We start from the raw sequence: 18224 nt of genomic DNA on the forward strand, positions 1-18224 counted from the left end.
CTGAATGTTAAAGGGGGTGGGGATGAAGCAGCAAAGTGGGATAAGACTGGGTTGAATACACAAGAGCTGCCACACAAGGATCAGAGAGAGTATGCATGATATTCAAGTGGAGCAGCCCTTTGTTCCAGCATGACAGGGCTGGATCCTACAAAATACCTCTTTTACAATCAGGTAACAGAGAGAGAAAACTGGGCAAGCGTCCAAAGAAAGAAAGCCAGTTCCACTAACAGCCACCAACCTGCGTAACCGTGTAGAAAATAGAATCATAGACATCCTTCTGTGTGTACACAGCATAGGGAGAATCTGACCCATCCACATAGTCCTTCAGGAAGAGGTTCTTAAAGGTCATTGTGTTTTCCTCTGTGAAATCCACTACCATCTGGTTACTCAACCCAAATAGGATTAACTGTGGAAAGAATATTAAAAGTTATCAGTTCACAAACATACATTTACTGCCTTAATAATGCCTGTCACTTGGGCAGACTAATCTTAAGTCAAAATTGCTTGCACTCTCACCTCTTGAGTCAGAGGTTGTGAGTTCAAGTCTCACTCCAGGATATGAGCACAAAAATATCAGCTGATGCTCCAGCACAGTACTGAGAGAGTGCGGCACTGTCAGAAGCACTGTCATTTGGAATGCGGCGTTGACTGGATGCCCCACCTTCACTGGTGGACAAAAGGGGAAAAAGTCCTTTTGAAGAGCAGGGTGTTCGCCCCAGTTGTCTGGCCAATTTTGACCCCTTCACGCCAGTATCACAGGAACAGAACATCCGGTCATTACCACATGACTTCTTGACAGTGTCTGCTGAGTGTCACACAACAGTCCTTACTCGTCAGAAAGACTCTTCAAGACAGGAAGAACAAGACTGGCTTGTTAGGAAAATGCCCCTATAGTCCACCAATCTAATAATAACAGCATACAAAATCAATTTTAAGACGGAACTGTTTCACCAGCCTGAGTGCAAAGCCAGAGAGGCGTTCAGCCTGCGTGGTCCTGGGGCTAATATTTATTACAAACAGCGGTTTAAAACTAAATTGGATTATTTTATCTCATTGTTTGAGAGCTTTCAGTGCGCAAAGTCAACATTGCATTTTCTCCAAAGCAACTGAATATTCCTCAAAAGTGGGCGGCACGGTGGCAAGCACTGCAGCCTCGCAGCGCCAGGAACCCGGGTTCAATTCCAGATGACTGTCTGTGTGGAGTTTGCATGTTCTCCCTCTGTTGTGTGGGTTTCCTCCAGGCACTCCAGTTTCCTCCCACACTCCAAAGATGTGTAGGTTAGGCAGATTGACCACGCTGAATTGCCCCCAAGTGCGAGCGGGATTAGCAGGGTAAATGTGTTACGGGGATAGGGCCAGGATAGGGTTGTGGTCGGTACAGACTTGATGGGCCAAATGGCCTCCTTCTGCACTGTGGGGCTTCTGTGATTCTATGAAAAGTGCACTATTGGTTGTAAAGCACTCTGGAATGTAAGTAGCTATGGAAACTAAGCTTTTCTTTCTGTATTTCCCAGACATATGCAAACAGTGCCGTTATTGTTTAGTTCCACTGTCACCATGGCGTGCCTGATGCTAATAAATCTCCCTCAGTTTCCTTGGTGTTCCCAGCCCACCACCTCCCAAAGCACGGGTTCCCCACCCCCACAATATGGATAAGAAATAGGGGCAGAAATAAACCACATGGTTCACGGAGCCTGCTCCATCATTCAACACCATCATCTCTAATCTTGGGCTTCACCACCATTTTCCAGCCTGTTCCCCACATCCCCCAATTCCCCAAAGATCTGGCTGTCGATCCCAACCTTAAAACATATTCAACAATGGAATGTGCATAACCCTCAGGGATGGAGAATTCCTAAGATTCCCAACTGTTTTGACTGATTGTCTCATCGATGACACAGTGGTTGGCATTGCTGCCTCACAGCGCCAGGGATCCGGGTTTGATTCCTGGCTTGGGTCACTGTCTGTGGAGTTTGCACGTTCTCCCTGTGTCTGTGTGGGTTTCCTCCGGGTTCTCCAGTTTCCTCCCACAGTCCAAACGTGTGCGGGTTAGTTGCACTGGCTGTGCTAAATTCGTCAGTGTACCCGAACAGGGGCTGGAGCGTGGCGACTAGGGGAGTTTCATTACATTCATACACTTTATTGCAGTGTTAATGTAGGAGTACTTGTGACAAATAAACATTATCTCAGTCTGAAATGAAACCGCATCCCCATGTTTTAGATTCCCCTGACCAGCAAAAACAATCTCTCCGCATCTACCCGATCAAACCTCTTCAGAGCTGTGTTGGTTTCAACGCAATCATGTCTCATTTTGCTGAATTCCAGAGAATAGAAGCCCTGCTTACTTGGTGTCTCAGTATAGGAGAACCCCCGCATTCCAGGGACCAATTTAGTGAAAAAATCATCTAGTGCATTCCCTCCAAATCCAACTATTTCTTACAGAACCCTCCTGCCAAGACCTATGGTCACGTACCAGCCGACTCAAGAACAGTTTCTTCCCTGCTGCCGTGAAGGGACCTACCTCACATTAAGTTGACCTTTCTCTACACCCTAGCTATGACTGTAACACTACATTCTGCACTCTCTCCTTTCCTTCTCTATGAACGGTATGCTGTCTGTATAGCACAGAGGAAACAATACTTTTCCCTGCGTGTTAACACGTGACAATAGTAAATCAAATCAAATGCCAACCATTCACTGCACCAAAGAAAATCTTCATTCGGACCTTTCTTTGCAAGTTACCCGTGATCAATTTTGTTGTTTAAAAAAAAACACTAACAGAGAAAACGCAAACTAAATAATCCCAGGGATCTCTCCTCTATTATCCCAGGTTCCATTTGGTACACGAATCACTCTCTGTGTCAATAACTTCCCAATCTCTGTCCTAAATTTACCTTTTAGCACTGGAAACCTTTGACCCTAATTTGACCTCCACAATGTGAAGCAAACTAGAAACAGACTTGCCTTTCTGTGGTGTATTTACGCATTTAGGACATCTACAGATAATGCAGTGCTCTTGAAATCTGGTCATGCTGCAATAAATTGTGTTGTAATGTGGGAAATGCAGAACATGACGTACAATTTGTACCCAAAGAGCTCCCACAAACAGCAGTGAGATGAATGTGACAGGAAAACCATTCTTGTTGTTGACAGAAAGATAAATATTTGCCAGGACACTGGAGAGGACAGATCTGCTCATCCTCAAAGAAGCCTTAGAATCTCTTACATCCACCTGAGGGGACAGATAAGCCTCAAATGAGAATTTAATCAGAACAAATTAGTTTATTTATTAGTCACAAGTAGGCTTATACACTTTTGACACGTTGCCAAGCTAGCTCGAAGGGCTTTCAAGTTATTTTTATGGTGCAGGGTCTGCCATATCTGTAATTCCAATATAGTCACCGACAAAGGCTTCCATTTCACAGGTTCACATAATCGTCCTTACCAGGTCTGACCTACATGTGGCTCAGGATAAACTTGGGGGCCGGCCTTGGCGACAATACTCACATCCCATGGATGAACAAAAGAAAAGGCCCTGCTGGCGCTCACCAGGAATCACCACGATTCTGGAGAACAAGTAACCAAACCCCACAACCTTGGCTAGATACTGGCCTCAATCCACCAACAGCTGTGTGGGCCAGGTGAGAGAGTTCAGATGAATGAGGAGGGGGATCTCAGAGACTTATAAAATTCTCACAGGACTAGACAGGGTAGATGCAGAGTAGATGCGATGGTGGGGGAGTCCAGAACCGGGGGGGGGGGGGGGGTCACAGCCTCGGGATTCGGGATGGAAGTGAGGAGACATTTCTTCACCCAAAGAGTAATGAGCCTGTGGAATTCATTACCACGGGAGGTAGTTGATGCCAAAACATTGAATTTATTCAAGAGGTGGCTGGATATAGCACGTGGGGCAAATGGGATCAAAGATTATGGGGAAAAAGCAGGATTAGGCAATTGAGTTGGATGATCAGCCATGACCGTGATGAATGGCAGAGCAGGCTCAAAGGGCTGAATTGGCCTCCTCCTGCTCCTATCTTTTATGTTTGTAGGTTAGTCTTTGGTCAGACACGGTTAAGAGCATTTTGAATTAGCAAATTGAACCTGAGTAACACACATTGCCGCGATCGTAATACTCATTCCCACGTAACATATATATGAATTTTACCATTTTTGTGGTAAAATGCAAAATGGAAAGCAGTGTGCTTTGATTGTTGGGTGGTTTACTTCCTTAATTATTGAAGAGTGGAAGGTGCTTGTTTAATACGTACATAGCTAAAATGCATTTTCCTGTTCTGCTTGAGAATGTACGTCTACTCAGCAATTTCTACTGGAGAATGAGTGTTCACAGCTTACCCTCACGCCTCAATAGCTTCCAGCACACCCTGCAAGAATTTCTCTTCAAAACTTAGTCCCTTTGCTGAGCATTGCTGGAGTGATGGTGCTTGAAGCAACTTGACCAGGCTCCTTTGATAGCACTTCTAAACTCCTGGCCTCTACCACACAGACCGAGGACACCAGATGCATAGGAACAACACTGCCTGACGTTGCTCTACTGATCTATGCATACTCCTGATGTGGAATTACATCAGCGTTCCTTCACTGTCGCTGCATTAAAATTGGAGAAAACCCCCCCCAACAGCCTCTTCCTAACAGCACTGTGGGTGTACCTACACCACGTGGTCGGCAACAGTTTCAAGATGGCAACACACCACCACCTTCTCAAAAACAGTTTGGGATGGGCAACGAATGCTGGTCTTGCCAGTGAGTACTCACCTTGGGCAAATATAAAGTTAGAATTTGAAAGTTGATTTATTAGTCACAAGTAGTCTTACATTAACAGCGCAATGAAGCTACTGAGAAAATTCCCCAGTTGCCACACTCCAGCACCTGTTCAGGTACACTGAGGGAGATTTTAGTGTGGCCAATATACCCTAACCAGCACATCTTTCAGACAGTGGGAGGAAACCGGAGCACCCAGAGGAAATCTACACAGGCATGGGAAGAACATGCAAACTCCACACAGAGTGATCCAAGCTGGGAACTGAACCCGACTCCCTGGAGCTGTGAGGCACCAGTGTTAACCACAGTGCCACCCACATGATGAACACATCCAGCCTTGCACTAGGAATCTTCCATGGTTTCATCTCCCTGTGGGGTGGCACAGTGACACAGTAATTAGCACTGGTGCCTCACAGCTCCAGGGACCCAAGTTCAATTCCCAGCTTGGGTCACTGTCTGTGTGAAGTCCGCACATTCTTCCTGTGTCTGCATGGGTTTCCTTTGAGTGCTCCCACAGTCTTAAAGACGTGCTGGTTAGGGTGGATTGGCCATGCTAAACTCTCCCTTAGTGTATCCGAACAGGTGCCGGAGTGTGGTGACTGGGGGATTTTCATAGTGATTTCATCGTGGTGTTAACGTAAGCCTGCTTGCACCACTGATGAATAAACTTAAAAGTGGGCAGCTGTGAAATGGATGTACATGCAGGGAGAAGAGCTTCCCCAAGAGAAAATAAACATTTCATCCAGTTTCCTACCTTTGTCTCTCAGGATTACAAACAAACAATATAGCAACTTCAGATTGAGAAGTGATACAGAAATCTTCCTTCAAACTCCTTTTTTTTCCCTAAGATTTAGCAACATAATGCTGGTATTTAAATTTCCAGCAACGAGAGTGGATTCAGTGAGCGAGAGTCTACAGGTGGGACCCTCTGTCCTCCCCAAGGCATCCTTCTCACAGTGGGACTCGGCGCAGTTCCCTGGCAATGGGATCTTCTGGTCTGCTGCCAGGAAACCCATAGTGGGGCTGTGCCATTGGCAGGGACAGAAGATCACGCTGGTGTTAACAGCTGAAAGATTCCAGCCTATAAGTTGATGTGCTAAACTCAATTCCATGATTGCTGTAAGCCAACACTTTAAAACGATGGTGGGTACATTGGCAAGGCTGGCATTGCAATGCCCCATCCAGATTTCCCAGTGAGAAGGTAGTGGGTGCCCTGCTCTGTAATGGCTATGATCAGTAAAAAGTCTGACAACACCAGGTTTCAGTCCAAGCAATTTATTTGATAGTAAATGCACTAGCTTTCGGGTTAGCCCCTTCGTTACCTGACTATCAAATAAATCGGTTGGACTGAAACCTAGTGTTGTCAGACTTTTTACTGTGTTTACCCCAGTCCAACGCCGGCATATCCACATCATGGCTATGATCCACATGGTGATGCAGCTTCCAGTGCTGTTCAGGAGCAAGTTCCAGGATTTGGACCCAGTCATGAAGAAACAGCGAATGCCTTGGAGTGCTCCCATTAACAGTGAGTAAATAACATTTATAACTGCGCGTACCAAAGTACAAACAAACAATGATTTCAGCTGGTGCAATAGTGGTAATCCCCGCGCAAACTCCCACTTTTTAAATTCTTTCAGCAGATGTGCCAGCATTTGTTGTCCATCCCTAATTGCCCTAAAGGCCAGTTAAGAGTCAATAACTTGGTTTCACATATCATGTGAGCTGCATGACTTATGAAAGCCATTCAGTCTGGACTGATGTGAAAGGCTCACAGTAGGGGTCAGGCCTCGAGGGAGAGACAAAGATAAAACCAAGTTGTGGTGGTGCCAGGGACCCAGGTTCAATTCCTGGCTTGGGTCACTGTCTGTGTGGGGTCTGCACATTCTCCCTGTGTCTGCGTGGGTTTCCTCCGGGTGCTCTGGTTTCCTCCCACAGTCCAAAGATGTGTGGGTTAGGTGGACTGGCTGTGCTAAATTGTCCCTTAGTGTCAGGGAGACTAACTAGGGTAAATACATGGAGTTATGGGGATTAGGGCCTGTGTCGGATTGTAGTTGGTGCAGACTTGATGGACCGAATGGTCTCCTTCTGCACTGTAGGATTCTATGAAGCACACTGCTGTGGCTCAGGAGTCACACCTGGGCCAGACCGGGTAAGGACAGCAGATTTCCTTTCTTAAACGGCATTAGTGAACCAGATGAGTTTTTCCAACAATCAACAATAGTTTCATTAGATAACACCTTTCAATTTCAGATCTTTTTTAATCAATTGAATTTCGATTCCGTGGTGAGGTTTGAACCCAAGTCCACCAGAGAGTTAGCTCTTTATATGACCAGGACATCACCACTGCCCCCCACCCCCTAACATCTTTTTGAGGGCTGCAGTCCTTGAGAGTCCATTCAGCTTCCGTTCCAAGCTGTGTCAACCCTACATGGCAGCCTGCTCCAACTGTTAGGCCTTACCTGTGTGGTGACTGCGATGAGCTTGAATATTTGCACCAAGAGCTTGTAGGGCTTCCGGCCTTTTGCTCGAAACTTATCGCAGGGGCTCATGAAGAAATATTTCAGCTTCCTTCTCAGTTCCTCCTCCTGCTCCTGGAAGGAGAGGCTGGGTCGAGGGGGCAAGATGTGGACACCATCTTGGGAGCCATAACTGTTCACTGGAGTCAGCAGCTTCTCTCTTTCTGAATGGATAGAGAAGGAAAAGTCAGCAACGCACAAAGTTACACTTTCTGTAAAGAAGCAAATCTCAGTTCAGTCCAACTCCTGGCCCACACAACGATACCTTTGTCTCTCCCTCAAGTTCTGGGCCAACCGTTCCCAAATACCCCTAATCCCCATGCATTGTGATCCTGTCACACCAGTCCAAACTAAATGGCTTTCATAAGTTACGCAATTCACGAGACAGGTGAAACCAAGCACCCGTCTTCACACGAAGAGGTAAAGTTAGAGTACTTGCCCTGGACAGGGGGCAGGGATCTTTTCTGGTTCCTTAGTGAATACTCCTTCCTCAGTAACTACCAACAATCCTGATTAACTGGTCATTCAACTCACTGCTGTTTGAGAGCCATTACTGGCCCAAAATGACTAAACCATAATTAGATACAGGCACAGCACTTCCAACAGGTCCATCGTACAGAGTCCAGGATAAGGCACTGTAAAATATTGTGGAGCTGACTCTGGGCAATGCACACTCATATCGGCTCACTGCCCCTCCCAGATATCCCATTTCAGCAATACAATGTACGAGGATGTATTTTTGTTTACTCATTATTGGGACATGGGCATTGTTGGCTGGGCCAGCATTTATTGCCCAGACCTTGGAGTACATTTGAGAGTCAAAGACATTGCTGTAGCTCTGGAGTCGCATAAACGTAAAAAGTTTTATTTGTAAGTTGCTCTGGAGTCACATGTAGGCCAGACCGACAAGGATGGTAGATTTCCTTCCTAAAGGACATCAGTGAGCCAGATGGGTTTTTCCGACAATGATTTCATGGTTATCAGTGGGTTCTTAATTCCAGATTTTTTTATTGAATTCAAATTCCACCATCTGCTGATGTGAGATTCAAAGTCATGATGTGGGTATGCCGGCGTTGGACTGGCGTAAACAGAGTGAAAAGTCTGACAACACCAGGTTTTAGTCCAACCTATTTGTTGAGATTCAAACCCAGGTCTTCAGAACATTAGCTGAGTTTCTGCATTAATAATCTAGCGGTAATACCACTAGGCCATCACCTCCCTAGTGTATAAGAAAACAAAGTGTCCCTCATGTCTGCCCTAATGGCCATGAAACCATTGACCACAATTCAACAAGTTACCCTCCCATCTCCTCCTCTCACTATCCCGAAAATCCCTTTAATATCCAAATACCTGCCAATCTCGGTTTTGACCACACCCCGGTTAACAAGTTCTCTGGGGTAAAGAATCCCTAGATTCATAATGTTCAAACCGAAGACACTTTTCCCTCATCTTGGTCTTAAATAGCCGATCCTTCTTCAGAGACAGCCACCCCTAAAGCAACATTTATCGCAAACAAAGCGCTCGATATTGGGGTACAGCATGTTTGGAACCCTCCTCCCTTCCCCTCGCAATTTAGGTTCAAAACCACATGAAGCAGAAACTGGTCAGCGGGCCACAAGGAGAGTACACTGAAAAGCCCAATTCTCAACTCACTGCACAAGCACAGGGTTCAAATACAGAAGTGAAGCTAACATCCAACTAGATATTACTTTAAAAATTATACAGCTACCGACAAGGAACCTGCAAGTCAATTTGAGGTCACAAGAATAACAATTACCATAATCAAATTCAGTCCAGATTTGCAGGCATTTTAAATCCACTTCCTGTCCTTGCGCACAGATGGAAGAACCTGCATTCATATATCTGTCACAAGGAATCAATTCCAAAGGCAAACAGAGCAGACATTTTGCACAAAGTTACGATGTCAGGGTCAAAATAAAAGCAAACTACTGCAGATGCTGGAATTAGAAAAAAACAGAAAATGCTGGAAAATCTCAGCAGGTTTTATTTTTCTGGATGAGTACATGGGAATTAATAGAATTGAGGGTTATAGGTAAGCCCAGTAGGTAGGGATATCATCAGTGCAACTTGTGGGCTGAAAGGCCTGTTTGTGCTGTAGTTTTTCTATGTTCTAAGTCTGGCAGAGCCTGTGGGGAGAGAATAGAGCCTACGTTTCGCGTCAGAGCTCATAACGGGTTATCTAGACACAAAACCTTGGCTCTATTCTCTCCCCACAGATGTTGTCAGACCTGCTGAGATTTTCCAAGACATCAGGGTTGCCAATGCACTGACTGCGCCCAGCATGAGTGATGCCAGAGACAGAGCTCACTGTGAAGCTCCACCCGTGGGTTTGATAAGCTGCCGATGACATCTAGACCAACGCACGAAGAATGGGCACATTGGCACCCACAGAACTGTAGTCAGAGTCTCAAGAGTCAGCTGGCAAACAGGGGGCATGGCCAAAAGAAACTGGACTAATAGTCCAGAATCTCAACCAGCCGGTGTGACTATGGAGCAATGTTAAAGCAGTTGTATTACACCCAGCAACAGCAATAATCAACCAGCGCTCTCGCCTCAGAAGGTGGTGGGTTCAAGTCTCACTCCAGAGACCCAGGCACACAGATACACCAACCACAATATCAGAGGAATAGCACCACGGGGAACGCACACCGTCAGATTAATCACTGTTCATGTGGATACAAGGTCCTTGGCTGCTGTAGAAAGATGAGCAGCGAGTACTTTCTGGTCAGTCTTTAGCTGGAGGCACCCTCACATTACCTGGTCAGTTGCCTGACTGCTGTGGGTAAATTGCCTATTCTATTTGTCTGCGTGTGAATGACTGATTCCAAGACAGCGCCAGAATGAGGCGGCTTCTTACACACTGTCCCCAACATACCTTCTAATTCTATCTTTTACTCTCATTCTACACCTCTAAAACTTCATTCTGATTCTTTTAATCTCTCTAACAATGCTTTACATCCTAGCTATGACTGTAACCCTACATTCTACACTCTCTCCTTTCCTTCCCTATGAATGGTATGCGTTGTATGTCGCACAAGAAATAATACTTTTCACTGTATACTAATACACATGACAATAATAAATCAAATCAAACCAAAGACTGCACTCAAAATGAATGGCTGCAAACTGCTTTGAGGTGTACCGAAGGTGTAACTACATATTTCACCTCCTCCTCCAAGTTACCCTCTAATTCCACTCCTATTGTGAAGGATCTGGAGTAATGAAAAGGGCTATTTTAATAGAAATAATCGATAGAAGTTTCAGTAAAGCAAAACACTTCTATTTTGTTTATCAGTATCACAAGTAGGCTTACATTAATACTGCAATGAAAATCTGAAACAAAAACAGAAAATGCTGGAAAATCTCAGCAGGTCTGACAGAGATTGTGGGGAGAGAATAGAGCCTACGTTTCATGTTTGGATGACCCTTTGTCAGAGCTCATAACAAAGAGTTATCTAGACACGAAACCTTGGCTCTATCCTCTCCCCACAGATGCTGTCAGGCCTGCTGAGATTTTCCAAGCTACCCTCAGGCGCCTGCTCGCGGACACTGAGGGAGAATTTAGCACGGCCAATGCACCCTAACCAGCACGTCTGATGTGGAGATGCCAGCGTTGGACTGAGGTAAATACAGTAAGAAGTCTCACAACACCAGGTTAAAGTCCAACAGGTAAGCCTGGTGTTGTGAGACTTCCTACAGCACATCTTTGGACAGTGGGAGGAAACCGGAGCACCCAGAGGAAAACCCACACAGACACGGGGAGAAAGTCTGACATTGACCCAGCCAGCACATGTTTGGACTGTGGGAGGAAACCAGAGCACTCGGAGGAAAACCACAAAGACATGGAGAAAGTGCAGACTCCGCACTGACACTGGCCCAAGCCAGTGTCTGGCGTTGAGAGGTAGCAGTGCTAACCACTGTGTCACTGTGCAGCCAACTGGTCAATGATTCAGCAACTGGTTCAAGCAGGTGGGGAATGGGTCACTTAGGGAGCTGGTGTCAGCACGATGGACCAAGTGGCCTTCTCATGCCTGACAGATTGTGTGTGACTCAGAAGATATTCCCAGCACATATTTAAATAGGCAAATTGCACAAGCTACTTACACAATGTTACAAGCAGAGAGTCAGGAGCCTGAAGAAGGAGAAAAACATCGAACACTGCCCCTGAGGATTAGGAAAAATGTGTACCAGCTCAGTCACGCCATCCAATAAACCTAATCGTTCCGGTGCCTCATTCAGCTGGCTTCAGGATGCCTGCTCCGGCCTCCTGGTCAATCCTATCCGGGATTAAATTCAGACACCGGATTGGAGAGTAGATGGATCCAGTTGAAATTTAAGGGGCCTGTGTGGCACAGGGTGAAACAGGTCAAGAGGTTTCTAGTGTGCAGGGCCGTCCTGTATGACAATAAGTAGACTCTGTACTCCCAGTTAGCATTGGTTTGTTTTGTACACAGCGCCATAGTATACAGGGTCCAGAGCACAGGAAAGGTCATTTTCTTATCTAATCTGCGCTGGCATTTACATTCCACGGGAATCTCTTCCCAACCTACCAGCATATCTTTCTAATCCTGTTCCTCTGGCGAAGATCAAGCCTTCACATAACACTGTGGACTGTTCTCTCCCTTGGATAGTGAGTTCCACATTCTAAAGCACTGAGTCCTCGTAGAATTCCTGCTGGATTACTTCGCCATCACATCACGTTTACTTTCAGAAGTAGAATCATGGAGTCCCAGCAGTGCAGAAGGAAGCCATTTGGCCCATCGAGCCTGGACCAACAACAATCCTGCCCTGACTCCATTCCTGTAACCCCAGATATTTACCCTGACACTAAGGGGCAATTTAGCACGGCCAATCAACCTAACCTGCACATCATTCGAACTGTGGGAGGAAACCAGAGCACCCGGAGGAAAAGGGGGATAGAGTGCAAGTGAGAATTTGCTAAGCAGCATTGCAGGCGGGACCCTTGTGCTGCACCAAACAGTGAGAAAGTGCCTGCTGAGCTCAGTGTTCAAGTGGGCTGCGAGATAAGCTGGGCAGAGTACAAGAAGCAGCAGAGCTTATTAAGTAACTGTTAAGAAATTGACATTAGAACAGAGAATAATGAGAAAATAATTTGTCTGGAGATCAGAGAGAATGTGCAAACCGGGGTGGCATGATGGCACAGTGGTTAGCACTACTGTTTCATGGCACCAGGAGCCTCAGTTTAATTCCCAGCTCAGGTCACTGTCTGTGTGGAGTTTGCACATTTTCCCCATGACTGCATGGGTTTCCTCCCACAGTCCACAAGACATGCTGGTTAGGTGCTAAATTCTCCCTCAGTGTACCCGAACAGGCGCTGAAGTGTGGCGACTAAGGGATTTTCACAATAACTTCATTACAGTGTTAACATAAGCCCTAAACTTTATTTTTTTTTCCCACAGTCACTGAAGGCTGGAATCGAACCCTGGTTCCCTGGCACTGTGAGGCAGCAGTGCTAACCACTGTGCCACCATGCCACCCAGATCGCTCCATTATTTCACATAATTTCTTTCTCCCCAATTCTTTTCCTTCTCGTTCTGAGACCCTGCAGCACAGCAGCAGAGATCACGGCTGAATTACCCAACCCTTCCCGGCCACACGCTCCGACTGCCTATCCAGCCCCTCCTCGCCTTACCCCCCCCACGACCAAGACAAGACAAAACTGAGGCCAGGGTACAGCATCTGGCTAAGCATCACTGACTTGAGCAGCGGAACCTGGGATTTGAACTTTCTCGGAAAAGGGGGGTAGAGTGCAAGGTGGAATTTGTTAAGCAGCTGGGACTCTCATGCTGTACCAGACACAGTGAGAAAATGCCTCCTGAGCTCAGCGTTCAACTGAGTTGGGTGATTAGCTGAGCAGAGTACAAGAAGTAGCAGAGTTTAATAAGTAACTGTTAAGAAATTGACATGAGAACAGAGATTAATTAAAAAATAATTTGCCCACCTCTGAAGATCAGAGTTCAGACTTCTGAATACTGGACTGACATCCATCGAGATAGGGCAGCTATAAAGCTCTTTGACTTTTTTTAAAATCTGTGTCACAAGTAAGGCTTACAATTAACACTGCAATGAAGCTACTGTGAAAAATCCCTTTGTCGCCAGACTCCGGTGCATGTTCGGGTACACTGAGGGAGAATTTAGCATGGTCAATGCACCCTAACCAGCACATCTTTCAAAATGTGGGAGAAAATCGGAGCAGCCAGAGGAAACCCACGCAGACATAGGGAGAATGTGCAGACTCCACACAGACAGTGACCTAAGCCAGGGATTCCTGGTGCTGTAAGGCAGCAATGCTAATCACTGCGCCACCATCATTGCAAGGCACTATGTAAATCCAAGTCTCCCTTTCATTTCCAACAGGAATGGATTGGAGATTAAGAACATAAGAAATAGGAGCAGGAGTATTTCTTATGTTCTTAATCTCCAATCCATTCCTGTTGGAAATGAAAGGGAGACTTGGATTTAGATTCCTCTCCGCAGTCAACCCTTCACCCACCACGTCTATTGTCAAGCAGTTCAGTCAGGAAAACAAGCACATCCATGTAAAAATAAAAGACTTGCAGATACGCAGTGCTTTTCACGATGTCCCAAAGCGCTTTGCAGCCCCCTTTGTGCACAGCAAGATCCCACAGGCATTGTATGGTAAGGAACAGAGCATTCTCTTTTTATGATAAAGGCAAAAATATTGTGGATACTGGAATCCGAAACAAAAACAGAAAATGCTGGAAGATCTCAGCAGGTCTGACAGCATCTGTGTGGAGAGAATAATGCCAATGTTTTAAGTCTGGATGACCCTCAGTCAGAGCTGGACGAAAGAGCTGATAAAGAGTCATCTAGACTCTAAACATTGGCCCTATTCTCTCCCTGCAGGTGCTGTCAGACCTGCTGAGATTTTCCAGCATTTCCTGTTCTTGATTTTTTTTGTGTGATGGTGCTTGAGGAACAAATAGCAGTCAGTACACAGCACCAGAGCTGTCACAGTGCAGGAGTGCTTAAGGAGCAGCTGTTCCCCTTAGTTGAAAGGTCAGTCACACAGGGACACAAGTTAAAAGTGAGGGGTGGGAGGTGTTGGGGAGATTTGAGGATAAACGTTTTTGCCCAGAGGGTGGTGAGGGTCTGGAATGCGCTGCCTGGGAGGGAGGCGGGGTGCCCCACATCCTTTAATAAAGTACCTGGATGAGCACTTGGCAGCCATAACATTCAAGGCTATGGGCCAAGTGCTGGCAAGTGCATGTAGCACAGTGGTTAGCGCTGCTGCCTCACAGCTCCATGGATCCAGGTCCGATTCCTGGCTTGGGTCACCATCTGTGTGAAGCTTGCACATCCTTCCCACGTCTGCGTGGCTTTCCTCCGGTTTCCATCTACAGTCTGAAGATGTGCAGGGTAGGTTGATCAGGCATGCTAAATTAACCCTTAGTATTCCAGGAGGCGATAGGTTAGAGGGATTAGCAGAGTAGCTAAGCTGGAATAAGACCTAGTTGGGATTGTAGTTGGTGCAGACTCAACGAGCCCAATGGCCTCCTTCTGCACAGTAGGGGTTCTATGATTCAATGAAGAGAGATTAGGTGGGCAAGTCAGGGCATTTCATGCGTTGGTGCATACTCGGCAGGCCGAAGGGCCTCTTCTGCGCTGTAGTATTCTGTGATTCTGAGGAAGGCCATTCGGCCCATCAGCTCCCAAATGAGAATCGTGACGTAGTGCTGCTCTGCCAGGAAGATCTTCCTGGCGCTTCTCCAGAATACTTTAAAAACTGTCCCCCGGAGAGGTCCTTGCTTTAACACCCCACCAAAGTTAAAGATGGAGCATCTGACAATGCACCCCCCTCCCTCCCTCCTTGGTACCGCACTCAAGACCAGACAGTGCGTTGAGGCCTTTGGAGTGGGAACAGTGGCTTGGGCTGCTGAACGTGTAAACCAAAGATGCCTCACGTCGCACTGAGCCGCTGAAGAGGAGGACATTCTAGACTCTGCACACGCCATGAAAGAAAGCACTGATGCCATCGACGCTCAATCTGCAACAGCGCGGCGTTTGGACACACTTTGAATGCTTAACAGGATTGAAGAGATGGGGAGGTAAGATTCCCACCCGCCTCAGATTACTCAGGATTATTTAAACAAAAACAGAAAAATGCTGGAAAATCTCAGCAGCTCTGACAGCATCTGTGGAGCAAGAACAGAACCAATGTTGAGTCAGAACGAAAGGACGCCCAACTTGCGCTGTCCATCACTGTCAGAAGACAAGACTAGTTGGGAAGTGAAATCAAAATGCTGAATTCACAACAGGAATTGAACACAGAAACCCAAACCGTCAGCTGTAAATCTTCTCACTCATCAATCACACACTCCAATCACATTCAAAGCTGCTTTTCGTTATCTTTTAGGTTCCTCTTTTACTAAAAAATGAGGCACATTAATTCTGAAGTAGAATTCAACAAACAACAGCAGCCTCCCCGTGCAGTACAAAAGCATGTACTGCATGCTTTCATGTACAAAAGCAGCTGGAATCCTGGAGAGTCCCTTCCCACTCACCTGTTACAATGACTTCCTCATGCCTCTACCTCACACCCTGCTCAACAATCCCCATCTCCCCACTCCAGCTAAACTGAGCAAACTCTGCACTGGTCAGGGACTCAACATTCCCATTCCCTGATGATTACATCTTCCATTCTCCAGCTCCCAAACTCTGGAATTCCTTCCCTAAAGTTCCCATAGTGCCTTGAAACTTCTTCCTTGTTGTCATCAGACTTTCGAATGGACCTGCCTTGCATTAAATTTCTCCACATCTTAGCTCCGACTGTAACATTACATTCTGCACCCTCTCCTTTCCTTCTCTATGAATGGAATGCTTTGTCTATATAGCATGCAAGAAACAATGCTTTCTGCTGTATGCTAGGGCATACGCTCCGAAAGCTTGTGCTACCAAATAAACCTGTTGGACTTTAACTGGTGTTGTGAGGCTACTTACTGAGACTGTATAAGGCTCTGGTCAGAGTATTGTAAGCCATTTTGGGCCTCATATCTAAGGAAGGATGTGCTGGCCTTGGAGAGGGTCCAGAGGTTGAAAGGTGGGAATACCCTCCCTTCCTCCAGTTCCCATGGCAAGCCATCATCTGAGGGAACATTGGCTTCGCACATCTTCCAAATAAAACCTCCAAGTATCAGTCCAGAGACTCCAGCTATACATAACCTCCCATAACACTCGCAGATAGGGAGGAGAGAACTCCAAGACGACTCCCCATTCCTTACGGAGGAAAAGGCATTTCTTCATGGCACAGTAGTTAGCGCTGCTGCCTCAGCGCAAGGGACCCAGGTTCAATTCCAGCCTCAGGTCACTGTCCATGTGGAGACTACACCTTCTCCCTGTGTCTGCGTGGGTTTCCTCTAGGTGCTCTGGTTTCCACACACATAAAAAAGTAGTAAGGCTTACATTAACACTGCAAAGAAGTTGCTGTGAAATTCCCCTAGTGGCCACACTCCGGCATCTGTTTGGGTCATCGCTCCCTAACCAGCACGTCTTTCGGACTGTGGGAGGAAACTGGAGCACCCGGTGGAAACCCCATGCAGACACGGGGAGAGCGTGCAAACTCCACACAGACAGTGACCTAAGGCAGAATTGAACCTGGGTCTCTGGCGCTGAGAGGCAGCAGTGCTAAGGCTGACTACTGTGCCACCGTGCCCGCACACTCCAAAAATGTGCAGGTTAGGTGCATTGACCACGCTAAATTACCCCCAAGTGTCCAAAGATGTGCAGGTTAGATGGATGAGCTATGGTAAACGTGAAGGATGATATAGAGATGCCGGTGTTGGACTGGGGTAAACACAGTAAGAAGTCTCACAACACCAGGTTAGAGTCCAACCAGTTTATTTGATAGTAATCCCACAAGCTTTCAGAAACGGTGTTCCTTCATCAGGTGTGTGTCACACTGTATGACGAAGGAACACCATTTCCGAAAGCTTGTGGGATTACTATCAAATAAACTGGTCGGGCTTTAACCTGGTGTTGTGAGACTTCTAAATGTGTAGCATTACAGGGCTAAAGTGGTAGAAGAGGGCCTGGGTAAGCTGCTCTGTCGGAGAGTTGGTGCAGACTTAATGGGTCAAATGTCCTGTGCTGCACTGTCAGGATTACATGATGTGATTCTAGTCCAGTTTCCAGTGAGGCTGAGGCAGGAGATAATCCCCAGTCACCAGAAAACATCATCAGGAGCGGAGCAGATCAGACCTGGAACTGCTGAGAGGCAGAATGCAGAAACCCTCCCCCCTCCCCCACACTGAGAATACATCACACTGAACAAATACAACATCAACACTGGCACACAGCACAGAGTGTACCCAGAGCTACTCATCACAGAGCAGACAACACAGCAAATGTGAGGAGGAGGAGGGGGAGGGGAAGATGAGGGTGGTGGGGATGAGGGAATGAGGGGGAGGTGAGGGAATGAGGGGGAGGTGAGGGAATGAGGGGGAGGTGAGAGTGAGGGAGAGAAGGTGGGGGGTGGGGGATGAGGGTGAGGGGGGTGGGGGATGAGGGTGAGGGGGGTGGGGGATGAGGGTGAGGGGGGCTGAGGACGGAGGGGGGAGGGGAGGAGAGTGAGGGGGAGGAGAATGGGCTTTGAGCCTCCTACCTGCCAGGCGGCTGTCGGCGGCCATGGTGCCGGCGGGCCCGGAGCTGCGGCCCCGGTTCCCTCTCCGGGACTCGGCTTCACTCCGCCTGCCGGCGTCAACTCCCGAGGCCCAGCCCCGGCACCGCGTGACCGGCGCGGGCCCCGCCCACCGCCTGTCACCGCCCACCGCCTGTCACTCAGAGCAAACCCCGCCCATACCATGTCAATCAGAGCAAACCCCGCCCATACCATGTCAATCAGAACAAACCCCGCCCATACCATTTCAA

The 18224-nt window shown here is 47.1% G+C and overlaps 1 protein-coding gene across 1 annotated transcript in view; it reads right to left on the bottom strand.

The window, feature by feature from the left end:
• The window catches only part of mcoln1a (mucolipin TRP cation channel 1a), a 50450-nt gene extending 32380 nt beyond the window's left edge, over positions 1-18070 (bottom strand). The window contains exons 1-3 of the mRNA XM_080216501.1: positions 17959-18070; positions 7239-7459; positions 239-406 (exon numbers count right to left, since the gene is read on the bottom strand). Of these exons, the coding sequence (XP_080072627.1) occupies positions 239-406; positions 7239-7459; positions 17959-17983 (414 nt within the window). The 5' untranslated portion in view covers positions 17984-18070. The remainder of the gene's footprint in view (positions 1-238; positions 407-7238; positions 7460-17958) is intronic.
• Between the last annotated feature and the right edge of the window lie 154 nt (positions 18071-18224).

This window comes from Carcharhinus amblyrhynchos, chromosome 33 (genome assembly GCF_965287045.1).
Source record: "Carcharhinus amblyrhynchos chromosome 33, sCarAmb.v2.hapA, whole genome shotgun sequence".
NCBI lineage: Eukaryota > Metazoa > Chordata > Chondrichthyes > Carcharhiniformes > Carcharhinidae > Carcharhinus > Carcharhinus amblyrhynchos.